The sequence below is a fragment of the Cherax quadricarinatus genome, chromosome 45, assembly GCF_038502225.1.
Source record: "Cherax quadricarinatus isolate ZL_2023a chromosome 45, ASM3850222v1, whole genome shotgun sequence".
Taxonomy (NCBI): domain Eukaryota; kingdom Metazoa; phylum Arthropoda; class Malacostraca; order Decapoda; family Parastacidae; genus Cherax; species Cherax quadricarinatus.
The window spans coordinates 13,977,835-14,002,987 of record NC_091336.1 but is presented as its reverse complement, the minus strand read 5'-3'; the positions used below and the strand labels follow the sequence as shown (position 1 = coordinate 14,002,987).

The window sequence follows — 25,153 nt, the reverse complement described above, 5'->3', positions numbered from 1 at the left end:
CAGGTTGATCGTCTGACTGAGTATCAGAGGTAGAGAGTACAGGATCAGGAGGATTGTCAGAGTCTGTCACATTAGTCTGGGTTGGAACATCATTATCATCACATACTAACTTCATATGATCTAAATGCGATTCTTTACACTGACCAGTACTAATTTCTCTAACCTTATACTTATTGCCAGTGATATGTTCAACTACTTGATAAGGACCAACAAACTTTTGATCAAGCTTAGGCATTGCAGACGTTTTGTTAAAGTTAGTCAGCATAACTCTCGACAGGAAAAGTCGGTCGATGGATCTATAATTTCCTCACTAACAGAACACAGAGAGTAGTCGTCAACAGAGTAAAGTCCGAGGCAGCTACGGTGAAAAGCTCTGTTCCACAAGGCACAGTACTCGCTCCCATCTTGTTCCTCATCCTCATATCCGACATAGACAAGGATGTCAGCCACAGCACCGTGTCTTCCTTTGCAGATGACACCCAAATCTGCATGACAGTGTCTTCCATTGCAGACACTGCAAAGCTCCAGGCGGACATCAACCAAATCTTTCAGTGGGCTGCAGAAAACAATATGAAGTTCAATGATGAGAAATTTCAATTACTCAGATATGGTAAACATGAGGAAATTAAATCTTCATCAGAGTACAAAACAAATTCTGGCCACAAAATAGAGCGAAACACCAACGTCAAAGACCTCGGAGTGATCATGTTGGAGGATCTCACCTTCAAGGACCATAACATTGTATCAATCGCATCTGCTAGAAAAATGACAGGATGGATAATGAGAACCTTCAAAACTAGGGAGGCCAAGCCCATGATGACACTCTTCAGGTCACTTGTTCTATCTAGACTGGAATATTGCTGCACACTAACAGCACCTTTCAAGGCAGGTGAAATTGCCGACCTAGAAAATGTACAGAGAACTTTCACGGCGCGCATAACGGAGATAAAACACCTCAATTACTGGGAGCGCTTGAGGTTCCTAAACCTGTATTCCCTGGAACGCAGGAGGGAGAGATACATGATTATATACACCTGGAAAATCCTAGAGGGACTAGTACCGAACTTGCACACGAAAATCACTCACTACGAAAGCAAAAGACTTGGCAGACGATGCACCATCCCCCCAATGAAAAGCAGGGGTGTCACTAGCACGTTAAGAGACCATACAATAAGTGTCAGGGGCCCGAGACTGTTCAACTGCCTCACATAAGGGGGATTACCAACAGACCCCTTACAGTATTCAAGCTGGCACTGGACAAGCACCTAAAGTCAGTTCCTGATCAGCCAGGCTGTGGCTCGTACGTTGGTTTGCGTGCAGCCAGCAGCAACAGCCTGGTTGATCAGGCTCTGATCCACCAGGAGGCCTGGTCACAGACCGGGCCGCGGGGGCATTGACCCCCGGAACTCTCTCCAGGTAAACTCCAGGTAAACCTACTTTGATTTTGGACGGCTTTGCTCTAGTGTTTGCGACTCTTGTAAAATTCTGCTGTTGATTTATGAAGTGTTTCACGGATTCTTCTAAAGACACTTTGAGCTAGGCTGGTACGAGTTGCTATGAAATCATCAGGGTTGTAATTTGGTTTCGGATTAGAATATAGCAACTCATAAGGCAAACGTTTATCTACACCGTACAATGCATAATGTGGAGTGTCACCTATAGAAACATTGTAAGCAGAATTTATAGCACACTGCACATCAGGTATAACTTCATCCCAAGTTTCACTGTTGGGATTGATAGTGGCCCAACTCGGCTGTTCAATACAGTAATTCTTGGTTCATGACAAAGTCACTGATGGGTGCTGGTGGCTTCACAGTCAGAATAAAATCTTCCTGGAGCAGGAATCGAATCACACCAGACCACATGGGATCTGCTCGTTGAGCATTCTTTACATCTTCGGCAGTAAATGGAGGGTCTGCAGTTACTATACTAACATGTCGCAATAAGGCATCTGCGACTACATTTGACTTGCCAGGTAAGTGTTCAAAGGTGGGATTGAACTCTTGGATAGTCAAGGTCCATCTGGCTAACCTTCCAGTAGGTTGTTTGTTCTGGAATAAAGGTATCAGTGGAGCGTGGTCTAAGATATGAACAGAGTACTGATAAATAATGTCTCGGAAGTGCTTTAAAGACCATTACTATTGCTAAAGCTTCTTTCTCAGTTACTGTATAATTACGTTCAGCCTTCGTAAGGACTCGGCTAGCAAATGCAACTGCGTTGTACTTGCCATCAGTCTTCTGAGCTAGTACGGCACCTATGCCAATAGAACTAGCATCAGTTGTCAGATAGAAGGGCTTAGAAAAATCTGGAAATTTCAAAATTGGAGCAGATGTTAGCTTTTCTTTTAGAGTTTGGAATGCTCTTTCTTGACGGAAGATTCAAACAAAAGGAGCATCTTTCTTAAGCAACTCAGTTAGAGGAGCAGCTATGGAAGAAAAATTGGCAATGAAAGATCTATAAAAACCTGCTAAGCCCACAAAGGATCTTACGGCATCAGCAGTTTTGGGAGTTGGAAAATTTAGTACTGCAGTTACTTTACTTTGGTCAGTCGTAACCCCTCTAGGAGTGACTACGTGACCAAGAAACTTGATTTCTGATCTGAAAAATTGACATTTAGACAGTTTGGTCTTTAAATTGGCTTCTTCAAGCTTACCAAGTACTACATCAAGTCTTTTCAAGTGTGTATCCACGTCTTTAGACATGACGATTACGTCATCTAAGTACACCATAAGTGCATTACCTATGAGACCTCTAAAGATATTAGTCATGAGCCTTGAGAACGTGATAGGGGAGGATCATAATCCAAATGCCATACGTAGGAAGTGATAATGACCTGTAGGAGTGGAGAATGCACTTAGCTCTTGGCTGTCCTCGTGAAGAGGAACTTGCCGAAACCCTTGTAACAAATCCAGGGTTGAAAAGACTTTGTTATTTCCGTTGTTACGTAAAAGATCACCCAGTACAGGAAGTGGGAAGCGATCTGGAATAGTTTTCGCATTTAACTTCCTAAAGTCAATCACTGGGCACCAAGTACCATCCTTCTTAGGCACTAGGATCAAGGGCGCATTCCAAGGTGAATTGCTAGGTGCAATAACTCCATCAAGCATTTGATTGATCAATTCTTCTGCGACAGCAACTTGTGAATGAGGCATTCTGTACGCAGGTATATAGATAGGTCTAGTACCAGGTTCAAGTGGAATACAATGGGACAATAAGTTCGTTATACCCATCTTCTCACCTGGTAAGGCAATGGCTTTACGACGTTTGTTCAACAGAGTCAACAAACGCTTGACTTCATATGGGAAGTCAGTGGGAGCTATGTCTTTCTCCTCAACTGGTGGAACAGATTGATCCAGTGAAGTGGATGAGGTCTCCCCGGTAGAAATAGCACCGACCCACTGGTCAGGTGACAACTTATCCTCTACCTGAACAGGGTAAGGATAGTGAACAATGTCAACAAGATTGGTACAGTATTTGCTCTGAGACGAACACTGTGACCAGAAGTGTTAGCTAGGAAGAAATGGATCTTACTATCTCTTACAACATGTAAGGATGGTTCAACAAGTAAACCTTTTACTTTGCAAGAATCACTGTCAACTAGGACGTTATCACCATCTGGAACACTAGGAGCAACAACAGACACTCTATTGAGGGCACTAGCCACGACAGAAACGTCTTTCTGCAGACAGCATGTGACATCAACAAGAGATGGCATTACTAGTTGCAAGTAATCGTTTTCCGACAAGGCGTCCCCTGTGGAGAAACTACTACTTGAACTAGCAGACATTGCAGGGATAGGCTCAGCACTCAAGGTAGTCAGAGCGTCCTCGGACACTTGAGGTAACTGGACACTATCTTGCAAGCCTGAAGTTGCAGGAACACAGACAGGAGTGACAGGATCACCAGTGCCTGACCGCTTGGGTACGCTACTGGAAAATGCACTGGCCTGTAAGGACTTAATCCGAACGTCGTACTCTGCGGCAGTATGGCAGATCTCGGATCCAAGCTGGTAACCCCAAAATGGTACGATCAAGTCATCAATTTGGGTATGCCATCGATAAGCGTCGAGCACAATGCGTAAGTCTCGCATGGAAGCAAATCCCAGTAGAAGGTCACCAGGGAAAGTAATCTGGTCGACAACAAGGAAGGAAGGATAGAAAATGTGAGGGAAGTCCGACCTCGGACACGCAGGTGAGAACCAGCTACTCCACTAAGGGAGGACACATGAGTCGGTTCTACGAGAAGGACATGTCGTAACTGCTTATGCCTAAACAAACTAGACCTGATAATATTGACTTGTGCACCAGAGTCCATGAACAAATGAACCGGCGCATTATGAACAGATGCTTGCACTATAGGGCCTATGGTTGCATTGGAAGTTATGTGCAAACAAAAAGGTGGATTGTCATCAGAAAAGATTTGTTCCACATCATACCCAAAATCATCTACGTCAGAGACGTGTGAAACATCATCATCAGCAGGATTGTCATTCTCAAGACTGCTTAAGGCTTCAAAGGAATTGTGAACGGGGATGGTGTACTCATTATCACCTACTGTCACCATGGGACGGTTTGACTGGGGCGCTCGAATTCCCCCGAATTGGAAGAATGAGCCTGGTTCTGGTTAGTTTGAGAACCACGACATCTGTTTCCTCTACGGGTTCTGCGGTTGGAACGGCCACGGAAAGACCTAGAGTACTGAAGGTTGTAGAGAGCATTGCACTCAGATGTGTCATGTCCATGTATTCTATGATAAGTACAGTAGGGAAGATCTGACTGGTACTCATCATCAGTACGACACCTCTTAGGGTAACTATCAGGACAATTAATTGCAATATGGCCACTGAAACCACAGTTGTAACAAGTCCGCTGACTATGGTTACTGAATGTACTATGAATACTACGAGGTTTATAATGACTCTGTACACTGGTCCTTGGTGATCTCTGCGATGGTTGACGACCACGATTTGTCGCTGTGGCGCAAACAAGAGGTGGTGCAGACTGAGGCATAGGTGTTAAAGTACTTTTGATACATAAAGTACCTTGGGGGCACAAGGAACGTACATGATTTAGGGCTGTAAGTGGTTCCATCGTCACAGTTGGAGGATTAGCCTCATAAGCACACATGGAAGCAGGCGGCATTAGTTTTGATTGCTCCAAAAGCTGCTATTTTAGCAAACGATGCTGTTGATGGTTTATCCTCGCCAGGGACAAAAGCTGAGGACTGGACAGCATTGATAAATGATGATAAAAGTTTGTCTAATCTAACAGCAAATGCACTCAACGATTCATTAGTTATGGGTGTAGCATTCACTAGTTCCCGAAGAACGATGTATGGATCAGCTGTTTTTATTGGTACAGGGAAAGAACGAAATCAATTCCTCATATTGTGACCACTTAGTAAGATTCCTGAAGTCTCGCATTTCAAGATCAACAACGTGAACGGCAGCAGGGGACCTATGAAGAGCTTCTTTCGCAAGTCTGATAAGACTTTCCTCTGAAGGAGGACCGTCAACTAGACCATTAACACGAGAACGAATGGCAGTAAACCATACTTCAAGACTATGTACATGGCCATTGAATAAAGGTAGTGCATCAAGGGAATCACGAGTAAAACTATAGTGTCTCAGTGTCTGGGTCGGTCTGTCAGTCGATAATGAACTATGAGGACTGATGACAGAAGCAGCAGTAGGCTGAGAGGTCTGAGTGTCGCCATTCACTAAAGTATCACTTGAAGGTATGTGAGGCATAATGGCAAAGAAGTTGCACAAAAACAAATCAGGCAAAAAATAATGAATAATAAAAATGATACAAAATGGTAAAATTAAAATAAAAGAGATGCAACTAATTCTGCAGAAGTAATAAAAAAAAATGTCTAAGATACACTGCAAGAGGAAGGACAACTCAATTTAAGGGACTGCTGGACAAGATAAAGAAACACATTGAAATTTACAAGTAAAAATATTACTGGAGACTGAATTAAATGCAAAATGAGCTGTCTATACTCTTGCTAATAAAGAAATTAACTAATAAATTGTAAATCAATATAAAAAGTATAAAATAAAATCACTAAATTGTATGCAACGAGAAATAACTGGGAAGTTTAAATATTTTCTAAGAGTGCATAAACAAAATTAAAATATAGTGCAAAGACAACATGAGGAAAAATAATAAAATGAAAAACAAGACTCAAACAATAATGAAATGAGAATAATAATGCATAAAAATATCAATAAAAGAAAATAATTCACTGCGGAACAAGTGCAACAAAATAAGGTGCAGAAATAATCACTGCAGCAATAAAGTTACACTGGGAAAACGCAGGCTGAATAATAAAAATAAAAATGTGGAGGAAGACTGATTGAACACTTAAACTCTTAATTGTAAATTAGACAAAACAGTTTACTCAAGCAGAGTAAAGAAAACACTTTACATTAAAAAAGAAATTGAAATTACACTAAGAGTGAATTTGTTCAAAGAAATATGAAAAATATGAATAAAATAAAACAAGAAACAAAACTGGAAGTGTAACACTTACAAGTGGCGGGGCACACAACACTTACAAGTGGCAGGGCACACAACAAGGATTTTATACTATTTATCAATGTTCTTACAACAAAATCTTGCTGTGACTGATAGGACAAAAATTGCTTGCAAAAATAATGGTACACAAGTCTGCGAAAAAATCAAGGAAATGAGACACTGCTGGGCATATGGAAAAAAAAAATAAGGTACACATAGAAATAAATGGATAATTTAGTATACTGGGGTGAATATCACTGCATGAACTACACTAATGACAATTACTGGAGAATACAATGCTGAAAGAATACAAGATAAAAAAAAATAATGAATTACTTCACACTGAGTAACTGACTGGTTCACTACACAATAGTACTTACTACAGACAGAGAGTAGCATAAAAAAAAACAGATAAAAAGTATGAGATGAGCGATAACACTAAAAAATATTGCAAAAATAATGAGTCAAAGAAACACTGAGTCTACACTGAAAACACAAGGCTTAGATTAGAGTACACAAGAAATTCACTGTAAATGTCTCACACACGCAAATGTCTTTAAATGCAAGGAAAATGTCTCTAAACAGAAAATTATCACTGAAGTCTGGAGTGGTAGACGGGATGACGAGTGATGAGGGGAAGACTTCTTGTGCGGGTGATGACGCCTCCTACACTCACACTGTCGTCAGAAGAAATGCGCTTTCTAGGTGAACTCGCATAACTGGCTTTATCGTTGGCGCCAGCTACAATCTCTTGACCAATTATGTGAGCCAAAACAGTACTAGGACCCAGTACAAGGGTGGAAAAAGCCACAGGTAGACGAGTGAAGAGTGGGTGGTGGGTGGGTGGAGCGTCAGCTCGCTGGCGCTCACTGGCGCACACTCACCACTCAGGAAGGTGGCTTAATTAACTAAGCCACTCTGTGCCACAGGGATGGTGAAAATCACTCTTAGCAGCATCCAGCTGGCGATATATGAGACAATACTTCAGAACTTGCATGGCTTACTTCTCTCTCTCAGCTGGGTTGGGAAGCTGGGTTGTCTGACTGGCTTAACCCACGAGAATGGCTGACTGGAAGACGTGTAACGATGCACACAGCATGAAGGAGCAGGTGGATGACAGGAGACAGGCTGGATGGTAGGCTGAGGCAGGCTGACTAGCGTTCACTTCCACAGGCTGGCTTATTGACTGGCTTAATTGCAAAATCCGGGTCAACCCCTCGGAGATTGAAGCAATTAGCAGACGAACTAAGGCAGGAAGCTTGAAAAGCGGCTGCAACAGGCTTGCAGGCCGGAGTACACAGGGTGGAGGTGAGTGAGGGTAAGCGGCTAGCTAGGTGGCAGAGATGGTTCACCTCTGACCTGCCGGCACCCCACAAACAGTCTTCTAACGTCTAAATTACCCTTAAATCCACGCCCACACCGGTGCCACCAATTTGTCATGTGGGTTCGATTACGTGGATGGGGTAAAAATACTCACATAGGCTGGTAGTACGTATAATATATAACGGGAAGTATGGGAAGCGCCAACAGCCAACCTGCCTCTCTCTGCTCCCTATCTTGGACTGACTCACCAGTGCCTAGCGGGTAAGGCATTCAAAATATGCTATGGTCAGCAGCAACATGAATAACTTTCAGTGATTCACACAGACGGTTGGTAGTGAGTCATCTACTGGTACACTGGTTACTGGTAACTGGTTACTACTGAGGTCAGGTGTCTATTGGTAATCCCCATTATGTATGCTGGGAGGCAGTTGAACAGTCTCGGGCCCCTGACACTTATTGTATTGTCTCTTAACGTGCTAGTGACGCCCCTGCTTTTCATTGGGGGGATCTTGCATCGTCTGCCGAGTCTTTTGCTTTCGTTGTGAGTGATTTTCATGTGCAAGTTTGATACTAGTCCCTCTAGGATTTTCCAGGTGTATATAATCATGTATCTCTCCCGCCTGCATTCCAGGGAGTACAGGTTCAGGAACTTCAAGCGCTCCCAGTAATTGAGGTGTTTTATCTCCGTTATGCGCGCCGTGAAGGTTCTCTGTACATTTTCTAGGTCAGCAATTTCACCTGCCTTGAAAGGTGCTGTTAGTGTGCAGCAATATTCCAGCCTAGATAGAACAAGCGACATGAAGAGTGTCATCATGGGCTTAGCATCCCTAGTTTTGAAGGTTCTCATTATCCATCCTGTCATTTTTCTAGCAGATGCGATTGATACAGTGTTATGGTCCTTGAAGGGGAGATCCTCCGACATGATCACTCCCAGGTCTTTGATGTTGGTTTTTCGCTCTATTTTGTGGAAGGAGTTTGTTTTGTACTCTGATGAAGTTTTAATTTCCTCATGTTTACCATATCAGAGTAATTGAAATTTCTCATCATTGAACTTCATATTGTTTTCTGCAGCCTATTGAAAGATTTGGTTGATGTCCGCCTGGAGCCTTGCAGTGTCTGCAATGGAGGATACTGTCATGCAGATTCGGGTGTCATCTGCAAAGGAAGACACGGTGCTGTGGCTGACAACCTTGTCTATGTCAGATATAAGGATGAGAAACAGTACAGGATTTGAAATAATATGGTTTATAAATTTAATAATATAAATTAACTGCATTATGCACCGATTTTGGACTGCTGCAATGTACTGGACTAACATGGTGTGAACATCAGTATTGCTTCAGACTCCAAGCAGTGAAGTTGTGTTGTCTTATGCAGTACATACATATTCAAATTTTTTCTTTATTATAAAAATTAATGTACCCCTTTTATATGCAAGTATGAGTGGAAAGAGGAAATACAATGACACTGAGTGTTCTAGTACTAAATGTACAGATGGTTAATGTTAGATGAAAAACTAGAAATTATAAAACAACGTGAAGATGGTGCATGGTATTCTAAAATAGCACGTGACAAAAAAATGAGTGAAGCATCGGTACTTCTGCATATAAGGAATGAAATAAAATGGAATGGCTATGGCATTTTAATGTCAAAGGTGATTGTTAAAAATTGTAATTCTGAAATGGATAATATGGTATGTCTTAATAGTATGGATTGAAGACTGCAGTCAGAAAGAATTCCATTAATTCAGATGACGATTCAAGCTAAAGTAACAAGTTTGTACTCAGTGTTAAAAAAAGAAAATGGAAATGAAGGGGAAAGTTTTTTGGGAAATCTTGGTTTTTTTACAACTTTAATAAGCATAAAGGACTCCTTTATGTTTGATTTACTGGTCAAAGTGCCAATGCAGACAATGAGGCAGCTGAAAGATTTCCTAATGATCTAAAGTAAATTGAAGAAAATGGCTGCAATGATGACATTTTAGTCACTTCTTACGACATGCAGGCTTACAGAGGAAGAATTCTGTTCCACTTCCCCATGGAGAATAAAGATATATATGCTGATAAAAAAGTAGTAGGTTGGTAGACAGCAACCACCCAGGGAAGTACTAACGTCCTGCCAGATGACTGTGAAACAGAAACCTGTAACTGTTTTGCATGATGGTAGGATTGCTGGTGTCTTTTTCTGTCTCATAAACACACTAGATAACAGGGATATCTTGCTACTCCAACTTACACTTTGGTCACACTTCACAGACATGCACATGCATATATATATACATACATCTAGGTTTTTCTCCTTTTTCTACATAGCTCTTGTTCTTATTTATTTCTTCTATTGTCCATGGGGAAGTGGAAAAGAATCTTTCCTCCATAAGCCATGCGTGTCGTATGAGACGACTAGAATGCCGGGAGCAATGGGCTAGTAACCCCTTCTCCTGTAGACATTTACTAAAAAAGAGAAGAAGAAAAACTTTATAAAACTGGGATGCTTGAATGTGCGTGGATGTAGTGCAGATGACAAGAAACAGATGATTGCTGATGTTATGAATGAAAAGAAGTTGGATGTCCTGGCCCTAAGCGAAACAAAGCTGAAGGGGGTAGGGGAGTTTGGGTGGGGGGAAATAAATGGGATAAAATCTGGAGTATCTGAGAGAGTTAGAGCAAAGGAAGGGGTAGCAGTAATGTTGAATGATCAGTTATGGAAGGAGAAAAGAGAATATGAATGTGTAAATGCAAGAATTATGTGGATTAAAGTAAAGGTTGGATGCAAGAAGTGGGTCATAATAAGTGTGTATGCATCTGGAGAAGAGAGGAATGCAGAGGAGAGAGAGAGATTTTGGGAGATGTTAAGTGAATGTATAGGAGCCTTTGAACCAAGTGAGAGAGTAATTGTGGTAGGGGACCTGAATGCTAAAGTAGGAGAAACTTTTAGAGAGGGTGTGGTAGGTAAGTTTGGGGTGCCAGGTGTAAATGATAATGGGAGCCCTTTGATTGAACTTTGTATAGAAAGGGGTTTAGTTATAGGTAATACATATTTTAAGAAAAAGAGGATAAATAAGTATACAAGATATGATGTAGTGCAAAATGACAGTAGTTTGTTGGATTATGTATTGGTAGATAAAAGACTGTTGAGTAGACTTCAGGATGTACATGTTTATAGAGGGGCCACAGATATATCAGATCACTTTCTAGTTGTAGCTACACTGAGAGTAAAAGGTAGATGGGATACAAGGAGAATAGAAGCATCAGGGAAGAGAGAGGTGAAGGTTTATAAACTAAAAGAGGAGGCAGTTAGGGAAAGATATAAACAGCTGTTGGAGGATAGATGGGCTAATGAGAGCATAGGCAATGGGGTCGAAGAGGTATGGGGTAGGTTTAAAAATGTAGTGTTAGAGTGTTCAGGAGAAGTTTGTGGTTACAGGAAAGTGGGTGCGGGAGGGAAGAGGAGCGATTGGTGGAATGATGATGTAAAGAGAGTAGTAAGGGAGAAAAAGTTAGCATATGAGAACTTTTTACAAAGTAGAAGTGATGCAAGGAGGGAAGAGTATATGGAGAAAAAGAGAGAGGTTAAGAGAGTGGTGAAGCAATGTAAAAAGAGAGCAAATGAGAGAGTGGGTGAGATGTTATCAACAAATTTTGTTCAAAATAAGAAAAAGTTTTGGAGTGAGATTAACAAGTTAAGGAAGCCTAGAGAACAAATGGATTTGTCAGTTAAAATAGGAGAGGAGAGTTATTAAATGGAGAGTTAGAGGTATTGGGAAGATTGAGGGAATATTTTGAGGAATTGTTAAATGTTGATGAAGATAGGGAAGCTGTGATTTCGTGTATAGGGCAAGGAGGAATAACATCTTGTAGGAGTGAGGAAGAGCCAGTTGTGAGTGTGGGGGAAGTTCGTGAGGCAGTAGGTAAAATGAAAGGGGGTAAGGCAGCCGAGATTGATGGGATAAAGATAGAAATGTTAAAAGCAGGTGGGGATATAGTTTTGGAGTGGTTGGTGCAATTATTTAATAAATGTATGGAAGAGGGTAAGGTACCTAGGGATTGGCAGAGAGCATGCATAGTTCCTTTGTATAAAGGCAAAGGGGACAAAAGAGAGTGCAAAAATTATAGGGGGATAAGTCTGTTGAGTATACCTGGTAAAGTGTATGGTAGAGTTATTATTGAAAGAATTAAGAGTAAGACGGAGAATAGGATAGCAGATGAACAAGGAGGCTTTAGGAAAGGTGGGGGTGTGTGGACCAGGTGTTTACAGTGAAACATATAAGTGAACAGTATTTAGATAAGGCTGAAGAGGTCTTTGTGGCATTTATGGATTTGGAAAAGGCATATAACAGGGTGGATAGGGGGGCAATGTGGCAGATGTTGCAGGTGTATGGTGTAGGAGGTAGGTTACTGAAAGCAGTGAAGAGTTTTTACGAGGATAGTGAGGCTCAAGTTAGAGTACATAGGAAAGAGGGAAATTATTTCCCAGTAAAAGTAGGCCTTAGACAAGGGTGTGTGATGTCACCGTGGTTGTTTAATATATTTATAGATGGGGTTGTAAGAGAAGTAAATGCGAGGGTCTTGACAAGAGGCGTGGAGTTAAAAGATAAAGAATCACACATAAAGTGGGAGTTGTCTCAGTTGCTCTTTGCTGATGACACTGTGCTCTTGGGAGATTCTGAAGAGAAGTTGCAGAGATTGGTGGATGAATCTGGTAGGGTGTGCAAAAGAAGAAAATTAAAAGTGAATGAAGGAAAGGTTAAGGTTATGAGGATAACAAAAATATTAGGTGATGAAAGATTGGATATCAGATTGGAGGGAGAGAGTATGGAGGAGGTGAATTATTTATTTTTTATTATCACACTGGCCGATTCCCACCAAGGCAGGGTGGCCCGAAAAAGAAAAACTCACCATCATTCACTCCATCACTGTCTTGCCAGAAGGGTGCTTTACACTACAGTTTTTAAACTGCAACATTAACACCCCTCCTTCAGAGTGCAGACACTGTACTTCCCATCTCCAGGACTCAAGTCCGGCCTGCCGGTTTCCCTGAATCCCTTCATAAATTTTACTTTGCTCACACTCCAACAGCACATCAAGTATTAAAAACCATTTGTCTCCATTCACTCCTATCAAACACACTCATGCATGCTCACTGGAAGTCCAAGCCCGTCGCACACAAAACCTCTTTTACCCCCTCCCTCCAACCTTTCCTAGGCCGATCCCTACCCTGCCTTCCTTCCACTACAGACTGATACACTCTTGAAGTCATTCTGTTTTGCTCCATTCTCTCTACATGTCCAAACCACCTCAACAACCCTTCCTCAGCCCTCTGGACAACAGTTTTGGCAATCCCGCACCTCCTCCTAACTTCCAAACTACGAATTCTCTGCATTATATTCACACCACACATTGCCCTCAGATATGACATCTCCACTGCCTCCAGCCTTCTCGCTGCAACATTCATCACCCATGCTTCACACCCATATAAGAGCGTTGGTAAAACTATACTCTCATACATTCCCCTCTTTGCCTCCAAGGACAAAGTTCTTCGTCTCCACAGACTCCTAAGTGTACTGCTCACCCTTTTTCCCTCATAAATTCTATGATTCACCTCATCTTTCACGTCCACTCCCAAATATCTGAATACATTCACCTCCTCCATACTCTCTCCCTCCAATCTGATATCCAATCTTTCATCACCTAATCTTTTTGTTATCCTCATAACCTTACTCTTTCCTGTATTCACTTTTAATTTTCTTCTTTTGCATACCCTACCAAATTCATCCACCAACCTCTGCAACTTCTCTTCAGAATCTCCCAAGAGCACAGTGTCATCAGCAAAGAGCAACTGTAACAACTCCCACTTTGTGTGATTCTTTGTCTTTTAACTCTACGCCTCTTGCCAAGACCCTCGCATTTACTTCTCTTACAACCCCATCTACAAATATATTAAACAACCACGGTGACATCACACATCCTTGTCTAAGGCCTACTTTTACTGGGAAATAATCTCCCTCTTTCCTACATACTCTTACTTGAGCCTCACTATCCTCGTGAAAACTCTTCACTGCTTTCAGTAACCTACCTCCTACACCATACACCTGCAACATCTGCCACATTGCCCCCCTATCCACCCTGTCATACGCCTTTTCCAAATCCATAAATGCCACAAAGACCTCTTTAGCTTTATCTAAATACTGTTCACTTATATGTTTCACTGTAAACACCTGGTCCACACACCCCCTACCTTTCCTAAAGCCTCCTTGTTCATCTGCTATCCTATTCTCCATCTTACTCTTAATTCTTTCAATAATAACTCTACCATACACTTTACCAGGTATACTCAACAGACTTCTTTCTTTCTTTCTTTCAACACACCGGCCGTATCCCACTGAGGCGGGGTGGTGCAAAAGGAAAAACGAAAGTTTCTCCTTTTACATTTAGTAATATATACAGGAGAAGAGGTTACTAGCCCCTTGCTCCCGGCATTTTAGTCGCCTCCTACAACACGCATGGCTTACGGAGGAAGAATTCTGTTCCACTTCCCCATGGAGGTAAGAGAAAATAAAAAAGAACAAGAACTAGTAAGAAAACAGAAGAAAACCCAGAGGGGTGTGTGTATATATGCTTGTACATGTATGTGTAGTGTGACCTAAGTGTAAGTAGAAGTAGCAAGACGTACCTGAAACCTTGCATGTTTATGAGACAGAAAAATGGACACCAGCAATCCTACCATCATGTAAAACAATTACAGGCTTTCGTTTTACACTCATTTGGCAGGATGGTAGTACCTCCCTGGGTGGTTGCTGTTTACCAACCTACTACCTAGGACTCAACAGACTTATCCCCCTATAATTTTTACACTCTCTTTTGTCCCCTTTGCCTTTATACAAAGGAACTATGCATGCTCTGCCAATCCCTAGGTACCTTACCCTCTTCTATACATTTATTAAATAATAGCACCAACCACTCCAAAACTATATCCCCACTTGCTTTTAACATTTCTATCTTTATCCCTTCAATCCCATCAAGCCTTACTCCCTTTCATTTTACCTTCTGCCTCACGAACTTCCCCCACACTCACAACTGGCTCTTCCTCACTCCTACAAGATGTTATTCCTCCTTGCCCTATACACGAAATCAGTTTCCCTATCCTCATCAACATTTAACAATTCCTCAAAATATTCCTTCCATCTTCCCAATACCTCTAACTCTCCATTTAATAACTCTCCTCTCCTATTTTTAACTGACAAATCCATTTGTTCTCCAGGCTTCCTTAACTTGTTAATCTCACTCCAAAACTTTTTCTTATTTTGAACAAAATGTGTTGATAACATCTCACCCACTCTCTTATTTGCTCTCTTTTTACATTGCTTCACCACTCTCTTACCCTCTCTCTTTTTCTCCATATACTCTTCCCTTCTTGCATCACTTGTACTTTGTAAAAACTTCTCATATGCTAACTTTTTCTCCCTTAATGCTCTCTTTACATCATTATTCCACCAATCGCTCCTCTTCCCTCCCGCACCCACTTTCCTGTAACCACAAACTTCTGCTGAACAAACTAACACTACATTTTTAAACCTACCCCATACCTCTTCAACCCCATTGCCTATGCTCTCATTAGCCCATCTATCCTCCAATAGCTGTTTATATCTTAGCCTAACTGCCTCCTCTTTTAGTTTATAAACCTTCACCTCTCTCTCTTCCCTGAAGCTTCTATTCTCCTTGTATCCCATCTACCTTTTACTCTCAGTGTAGCTACAACTAAAAAGTGATCTGATATATCTGTGGCCCCTCTATAAACATGTACATCCTGAAGTCTACTCAACAGTCTTTTATCTACCAATACATAATCCAACAAACTACTGTCATTTCGCCCTACATCATATCTTGTATACTTATTTATCCTCTTTTTCTTAAAATATGTATTACCTATAACTAAACCCCTTTCTATACTAAGTTCAATCAAAGGGCTCCCATTATCATTTACACCTGGCACCCCAAACTTACCTACCACACCCTCTCTAAAAGTTTCTCCTACTTTAGCATTCAGGTCCCCTACCACAATTACTCTCTCACTTGGTTCAAAGGTTCCTATACATTTACTTAACATCTCCCAAAATCTCTCTCTCTCTCCTCTACATTCCTCCCTTCTCCAGGTGCATACACACTTATTATGACCCACTTTTCGCATCGAACCTTTACTTTAATCCACATAATCCTTGAATTTACTCATTCATATTCTCTTTTCTCCTTCCATAACTGATCCTTCAACATGGCTGCTACCCCTTCCTTAGCTCTAACTCTCTCAGATACTCCCAGATTTAATCCCATTTATTTCCCCCCACCGAAACTCTCCTACCCTCTTCAGCTTTGTTTCGCTTAGGGCCAGGACATCCAACTTGTTTTCATTCATAACATCAGCAATCATCTGTTTCTTGTCATCCGCACTACATCCACGCACATTCAAGCATCCCAGTTTTATAAAGTTTTTCTTCTCTTTTTTAGTAAATGTCTACAGGAGAAGGGGTTACTAGCCCATCGCTCCCGGCATTTTAGTCGTCTCATACGACACGCATGGCTTACGGAGGAAAGATTCTTTTCCACTTCCCCATGGGCAATAGAAGAAAAAAAGAAGAAAATGAGCTATTTAGAAAAAGGAGAAAAACCTAGATGTATGTATATATATATATGCATGTGCGTGTCTGTGAAGTGTGACCAAAGTGTAAGTAGGAGTAGCAAGATATCCCTGTTATCTAGGGTGTTTATGAGACAGAAAAAGACACCAGCAATCCTACCATCATGCAAAACAGTTACAGGTTTCTGTTTCACAGTCATCTGGCAGGACGGTAGTACTTCCCTGGGTGGTTGCTGTCTACCAACCTACTACCAGCAGTATTATTATTATCATTACTAATATGGAGTCTCGAAACATTAGACATTTACTGATTTTAATGTGTACCTGCATGCCAGCAGTGTGTAATTTATTTAGGTACAGGTATACATAAGTATAATTATCAGAGTATATATAAAATATGAAATAACTTTTAAAAACACTTGAAATTTTGGAGCTTCCGGACATTATGGAGAGACATGGTGCTTACAGAGCTCACAGGGAATGTACGTATACAAACTGGGTGGGGCGCAGTGACCGTATTAGAAAGTCCATAATTTGAAATGTCCATATTAGCGGAACGCCGTAAAGCGGGGCCCTACTGTATACATTCAAATTATATTGTAATACATCTATATTGAGCTGATTCATTTATTTGTAAGAGAGTACTCAATATACCATAGTTAACTGGTAACTCATTGTATATTATGGTATATACAATACCTTTAGTGCTCACAAGCCTGCATTACAGCTGGTAATCCCAACTTGAGCCTACCAGGGTGAATCTAAAGTTGCATTTTGCCTTCCAAATTTCACTATCAGTATCATTTCAAGACTAGATATGGTGAATAAGATTTGTTTCAGTGCATTTTTCTCATTAATGAACTTTAGAGCAATCTTTGAAAGTGACTTAGAATTCAGTTTTTTTAGCTGCCAGTTTTTTCGGCTTCTTCATGTATAATACTGAAATTGAACATAATGTATTCTTTCAGCATTTTATTTATTTAAATAGTTATTAAGTATTCAACTGTATCTAGAATTAGTACAGTATCCTGCTAAAAGGAAAGACTATATGTACTTTTTTTTTATTGCAGTGCTGCCTCGGAAGAAAGAGAGAGCAAAATTTGACACATCTCATCCATCTACTGAAAGAAACTTCATTACTGCTGTACGTGCAATGTCTGAGTTTCTACTAAAGCCATCTGACTTGGAAAACTTACGAAAAACCAAGAGACGCTCGCCATTTGAAAATGAGCCTCCCATCACAGTATATTGGTGGAAGGATGTGGAAGCCAAGTTAGTTATTTTTATATAGTGTAGTTAAAGAATGTATGTTAAAGAATGCACATATTTAGCATTAAGGTAGTTTATTGCAAAATTTATGGAGTGGGATTGGCTTTCTTCCATGGACTGTTCAATACTGTAAATGGTTGACATATAAGAAAAATGCTGTCTAGTGGTTATGACTTTCTCTTACCTAGAAAGAATCTGTGGGAGAAGACTTTTGGATTTGTTGCTTTTTTTTTTTTTTTTTTTTTTAACAAGTCAACTGTCTCCCACCGAGGCAGGGTGACCCAAAAAGAAAGAAAATCCCCAAAAAGAAAATACAGTGGACCCCCACCTTACAATATTAATCCGTTCCTGAGAGCTCATCGTAAGCCAAAATTATTGTTAACCAAATTAATTTTCCCCATAAGAAATAATGGAAATCAAATTAATCCGTTCCTGACACCCCAAAGTATGAAAAAAAAAATTTTTACCACATAAAATATTAATTTTAATACACACGAACTGAAGAAGACATGCACAATTACTACTCTACTAAGAATAGAATACATGACACTTACCTTTATTGAAGATCTGGTGATGATTGATGGGATGGGAGGAGGGAAGAGTTTGGAAGTTGTTTAGAAGAGTATTACAACCCAGGAGTCCAAATGGCCTGTCGTCCTGGGTGTAAAGGGAGCAAAATAAACACAGCAGAAAAGTTTTGACATATTATCCTTCACCAATTTAGAACAGCAATTTTTTTTTTTTTTTTTTCAACAAGTCGGCCGTCTCCCACCGAGGCAGGGTGACCCAAAAAAGGAAGAAAATCCCCAAAAAGAAAATACTTTCATCATCATTCAACACTTTCACCACACTCGCACATTATCACTGTTTTTGCAGAGGTGCTCAGAATACAACAGTTTAGAAGCATACACATATAAAGATACACAACATATCCCTCCAAACTGCCAATTTCCCAAACCCCTCCTTTTAAGTGCAGGCATTGTACTTCCCATTTCCAGGACTCAAGTCCGACTACATGAAAATAACCGGTTTCCCTGAATCCCTTCACTAAATATTACCCTGCTCACACTCCAACAGATCGTCAGGTCCCAAGTACCATTCGTCTCCATTCACTCCTATCTAACATGCTCACGCACGCTTGCTGGAAGTCCAAGCCCCTTGCCCACAAAACCTCCTTTACCCCCTCTATCCAACCCTGTATACACTATGTACAGTGATAGGTATTAGTGGACTCCACGGTAAGCAAGGCAGAATAGAATCCACAAGAGAGCAGACCGTGCTTCAACCAGCTCTAGAATGGGAATGACAAGGGCAGACAGGAGAGTGGTACCCACATAACCTCTGCGATTGCCAAAACCATCTTCTTATTGGCTGGAACCTGGTTACTAGTTGAACGACGGGGCCCCATCGTCAACTCTTAGTTACCTGGTTTGCTGGTTGGGGGAGATAGCCTGTAAATGAGGGTGTGTACATGTGCCGAATAAAGGTTACGTACTCTTTGCATGCCACACCCCCACCCCGAGAAGGCTCAGTGGTAACTATGCCGCCATGGCACAAAATAATGGGACCGCCTTTCCTCTCAACCATCCAACTCTTAGATAGAGCTCAGCTTTTCTCGTGACAAAAAGCCAAACCCTAAACTTAGAGCGAGACAGCAAACAGTTGGGTTAGCTTAGGTCCAAGATACAGGCGGACGGTAGCCCGCATCCCCTCACTAAAAAAAAAAAACCACACCAGGGGATAAAAAAAAAAAAAGCATGGAAGGGGTTACCACAAGTAACCTAACATCCTAACCTAATATATATAAGTAAATAATATAGTTAGACTCTAGATAAAGAGTCTTCCAACATATTTTCTTTGCCGGCAATATGTTTAATTTTCTAACAATAAGGTTGCAGTCGTATAGCCCAACGCATGAGCCTTGTGTTGTGGTTCTTCATGGCTTGGAGATATACTAGAGGATTGTGATCACTGTAGACGGTGACCACCTGCGATGTCTGGCCAACATAAACATCGAAATGCTCCAAAGCCAGTACCAGCGTGAGGGCTTCTTTTTCAATGGTAGAGTAAGCCTTCTGATGCGGCTGGAACTTTGCCGAGAAGAAGGCTACAGGCTGCAACTCCTCGTTCCCGTTTTGCAATAGTACTGCCCCAACCCCAGACTCACAAGCATTAACCTGTAATGAAAAAGGTTTGGAGAAGTCTGGAGACAAAAGAATGGGTGCAGTACACAATAATCTTTTTGCTCTGTCAAAAGCATTTTGACAGTCTGGGGTCCAATTAAAGGGAACTTTGTGACTGGTAAGAGGGGCTACAATATCTGAGAAATTCTTACACAATCTTCTGTAAAATCCTATTATGCCTAGGAAACGTTGAAGAGATTTCCTATCATGAGGAACTGGATAATCTTTAATAGCAAGAATTTTAGCAAGTTTAGGAGCAACTTTACCATTACCTGCTTCATGGCCTAGAAAAGTGACAGTGGCCTGGCCAAAGGAAGATTTAGATAAATTAACAGTTAAATGGGAACTCTGAAAGGTCTCAAAAAGAGCCTTAAGTTTAAGTAGGTGTTGATCCCAAGTATCAGACACCACAACAATATCATCCAGGTATGCTGCCGTGTCTTCAAGTCCTTTAATAGCCTGATGGATAAGTTTCTGGAATGAAGAGGGGGAGTTTTTCATTCCGAAGGGGGTAACTCTGTATTGATAATGATCTCCTGGAATTACGAAGGCAGAGATTTCCTTCGCCTTATTCATCAAAGGTACCTGATAGTAACCTTTAAGGAGATCTAACTTGGACACAAAAGTAGCCTTACCCACAAAGTCAATTACATCATCTAGACGAGGAAGAGGGTAAGCATCTGTGATTGTGACCTCATTCACCTTGCGGTAGTCTGTACACACATGAAACCCTCCATCAACCTTTTTAACAAGGATGCACGGTGAGGCCCATGGACTAGATGACTCCTCCACTAAACCATGCTTTAACAGAAATTCTACTTCCTGCTGAAGTAGCCTCTGCTTTTCAGGATTAGCTCTGTAGGGGGAGAGTTTAATAGGCTTAGAGTTTCCCACATCTACATCATGATAACCTAACGTACATTTTTTTGGCACATCCGAAAAAATATTAGGATATGACTGTAGAAGCTCAGTTAAACTTGTTGCTTGCGTTTCAGATAGTCCCTCCATTAAAGGGCTAGGGTCCTTGAGGAGGACAGAATTTGAAGGTTTAACATTAATTTCAGAAATAGTGCAAAGAATCAGAGTCGTCCTCAGAGGAAGTGGACAGAGTCATTACTGGGACTTTATCTGGTGTATGAAAAGATTTTAATTGATTAATGTGGTAAGTTTTAGTTTTTGAGGTCTTATCAATGGGAGCTACCACATAATTTACATCAGATAATTTACTTACAATTTGCATAGGTCCCATAAATCTAGCTTTCAAGGTGTGGCCAGGTATAGGTTCCTGCACCAACACCTTGTCTCCTGGATGGAAGGAGCGGAATTGTGCATTTCTGTCATACCTCTGTTTCATCTTATTTTGAGCTGTCTTTAGGTTAGCCTTGGCTAGCTGACGTGCCACCTGCAACCTTGAAGACGGGTTGTAGAGTGTTGAGCTAACGTCTTCTCCCATCCATCCTTCTTTGAGCACCCGAAGAGGACCTCGTACATTGTGACCAAAGATCAGCTCAAACGGACTATACCCGGTAGACTCGTGCACCGTTTCTCGTACTGAGAACAGCAACAAAGGTAGTGATTCGTTCCAGTCTGTAGGAAAATGCATACAAAAAGTTCTCATCATGGTTTTTAACATCTGATGGAATCTTTCCAAGGCGCCTTGGGACTGAGGATGATAGGCAGTGGATAAGTTGTGGATTATCCCTAACCTAGTTAATGCTTCCCTAAATGCTTTGGCAGTGAAGTTAGTACTGTATCTTGATCACTTTGAATAGTTTTAGGAATGCCAAAACAAGAAATAAATTTTGTTAAAGCTTTGAGAATAGCTTTAGTATTAATACTGCGCATGGGAATTGCTTCAGGATATCTGGTTACTCTGTCCATAATGGTAAATAAATACTGATTTCCCGACTTTGACCTAGGTAGTGGACCTACACAATCTATAATTAAATCTGCAAAAGGTTCTTCATCAGCAGGTATAGGTTGGAGAGGTGCAGGTTTAATGGAATGTCCAGGTTTCCCTACTTGCTGACATTCTCGGCAACACCTGATATGATTCTTCACATCCTGCTTTAATTTTGGCCAATAAAATTCTTTTGTGATTCTATACAAGATTTTAGTAATTCCTAAGTGACCTCCTAATGAAGTATTATGAGCTATACTCAATATTTGAGGTCTAAACTTTGTTGGAGCCACTAACCTGTCAGACAATTGCTGGCCCTCTATCTCCTTACCAGTCTCAGTGCAGATCAAATAATCATTTTTAAGTTCATACTTGACCGGATGATCCAAAGAGGATTTACCCATGGCTGCCTGAAAAGTGAATTTTAACGAAGGGTCCTTTCGTTGTTCCTCCCGGAAGGACAGTCCCTCGGACATGGAAACAGAGATATCTGGCAATCCTGCAACCTGGGAATAGGAAGGCTTGATCGGGGTCTGTTCACTTGATTTACGAGGCTCCGGCCGGTGTGCCTCATAAAACATGGCTATTCCGAGATCAGAGTCGTCCAAGGATAGGTCAACATTCTCGCCAGACAACCCTTGGGATGTTGCCCGAGTTATGGCCAACACCGGAGAAGAATTAATCATTATAGGTTCAGGACACACACTAGCAGTAGTAATGTTATTACCCAGTAATAACATGGCATCTTTCATGGGAAATCCTTCGGATACACCCACAGTCCAGTACCCAGTGTAATATTTGCACTGTACATAAATTTTATGCAAAGGGACAGAATATATAGCTCCTGCAAATGCTTCCAATAAAACAGAGGAATTCAAGGAAGTGTTCTTTGAAAGGGGTAATATTCCTTCTCTTATAAGTGAGCAATATGCTCCAGTATCTCTAAAGGTTTTGACTTCAGTTGTTTCTGAGTTTTCCTGGAGGGAAATAAGACTCTTAAAATAATAAGGGGCCATTCCTTTTTCCACTTCTCTCGGGGACATGTTACTAGGGATATTAGAGATTTTCCCAATGGGTTGGGGTTTGTGGGGGCAGTTGGGATGGATGTGACCTACTTTGTTACAGAGGAAGCAGACGACAGGCTTGCCCTTTACTCCCTGCTGACATTGCAACTGGTGTCGTTCTGGCTGGCGTCTCTCTGAATACTGTTGTTGAGATGCACCATGTTGAGTAGTTTGTCTCTCAGCAGGTGGACCATAAGTTGAGAAGCATGGCTCACCAGGTGACTTAGTTGGCTGATGTAGACGTTCTCCCTCCGGCTGGCACTTCATTCTCCAAGGTTGACGATCTCTGCTCATGCCAGGCTGTTGAAAAGAGACAGGACCGCTCAGACAAGGAGCGGTTAGTTTCAAAGGTATCAGCCAACCTGGCTGCCTCCAATGCAGTGGTTAAGTCACGATCCTGCAGAAAGACTCGAACCTCTGGTCCCACAGACTCCAGCAGGTTGTCAATCAGAATAAACTGTACTAGATCATCGAAGGTAGCGACACCACTTGCTTTATACCAGCTGGTAAAAGCTTTGGTCTGCTGTCAACCAGGGATTGACCAAGCTGCCGCCTGCCTAATTTAAATAATTTCTTGTACTTAGCTGAGATACATATATATGCTCCCAAAACTGTGGTTTTCACTACTTGATAATCAGAAAAATAAGCGTCATTTAACACTGATGTAAATTCCTGTGCCTTACCAAACAATGCTGTGTGAACCAACGATGCCCAATGCTGTTCCGGGAACCTCAAGGCTAGAGCCTGATTTTTGAAGCTTTCGAAAAATTGTTCTGGTTCGGCCTCATTGAAGCGGGGAACAAGCTGTACTGCTTTCTGTAAACTAAAATCATTTACAGAATGCGAAAACTGCCTCCTTTCTCTTTCCCTATCAAATTCTTCTTTTGCAAATGCTCTCTGTTCCCTAGTCTGCTCAAGATTGATTTTTGCCAGCTCAAGTGCCAACGCCGCTGATTCACCTTGAGACAACTCTGCTGCACTAGACTGACTGTTTTGCTCCGTTGATATATCATCTTCCTCCTGTGAGAACATAGTAGTTTTTGCCCTAGCTCCCGTAAAGGGAGGAGTCTGATGTGCCATCTCTTCTTCTCGAAGTTTGTCAGTAATCAGTGAACGCAGTTGCACAGCTGTGAGAGTACGTTCGTAATTAATGCCAATGGAACGAGCAATTTGCCAACAACGCTGTAGGAACAATTTAGGTAGGTTATACAAAGTATATGCCGACACCAGACGTCTGACTCGTCTAGGTGGCATACCACAATGTACAAGTTATTCGCTATGCACAGTACGATTGCAGAATACCCCAACGTAACACGTTAATTTGCAGAACACGCTTAGCTATGCACAGTACGATTGCAGAATACCCCAACGTAACACGTTAATTTGCAGAACACGCTTAGCTATGCACAGTACGATTGCAGAATACCCCAACGTAACACGTTAATTTGCAGAACACGCTTAGCTATGCACAATACGATTGCAGAATACGCATACAAGGCGGATACACAATAGCAAAGCTGTCTGCAAAATTCTTCACACCGAACATGCTAGTAGCAACTGACACGCAAACTTTGTAAAGCAGTGCCAGACAGCAAGCTACACACTGTTCTACAAGATTGACCATAGCGAAGCGAGCACACTGAACAAGCTAGTAGCGAGCTGTTGAACGATCACACAATAGCAAGGCTGACCATAGCAAAGTAACTGACATGCAAAATTTGTAAAGTGTTGGCAAAGCTAATGCAATGCCAGACAGCAAACTGCACAATGTTCCTACTACCAGCTTCACCCTAGGCTCAACCCTTTCTCTAAGTCCAGCTCCAGCCCTTGGACAGGCTACCCATATTACAACCCAGGAGTCCAAATGGCCTGTTATCCTGGGTGTAAAGGGAGCAAAATAAACAGCAGAAAAGTTTTGATTTATATTATCCTTCACCAATTTAGAACAGCAATTTTTTTTTTTTCCTTCAACAAGTCGGCCGTCTCCCACCGAGGCAGGGTGACCCAAAAAAGAAAGAAAATCCCCAAAAAGAAAATACTTTCATCATCATTCAACACTTTCACCACACTCACACATTATCACTGTTTTTGCAGAGGTGCGCAGAATACAACAGTTTAGAAGCATATACGTATAAAGATACACAACATATCCCTCCAAACTGCCAATATCAATATGTACACTATATACACTATGTACAGTGATAGGTATTAGTGCACTCCACGGTAAGCAAGGCAGAATAGAAGCCACAAGAGAGCAGACCGTG

At 41.4% G+C, this 25,153-nt stretch overlaps 1 protein-coding gene across 4 annotated transcripts in view; it reads left to right on the top strand.

Moving 5' to 3' along the window:
- Window positions 1-25,153, top strand: part of ZnT49B (Zinc transporter 49B) — a 145,887-nt gene that overhangs the window by 14,322 nt on the left and 106,412 nt on the right. For all 4 annotated transcript variants that reach the window (XM_070094312.1, XM_070094313.1, XM_070094311.1 and 1 more), the window contains exon 4: window positions 17,544-17,745. In XM_070094312.1, the coding sequence (XP_069950413.1) occupies window positions 17,544-17,745 (202 nt within the window). The remainder of the gene's footprint in view (window positions 1-17,543; window positions 17,746-25,153) is intronic.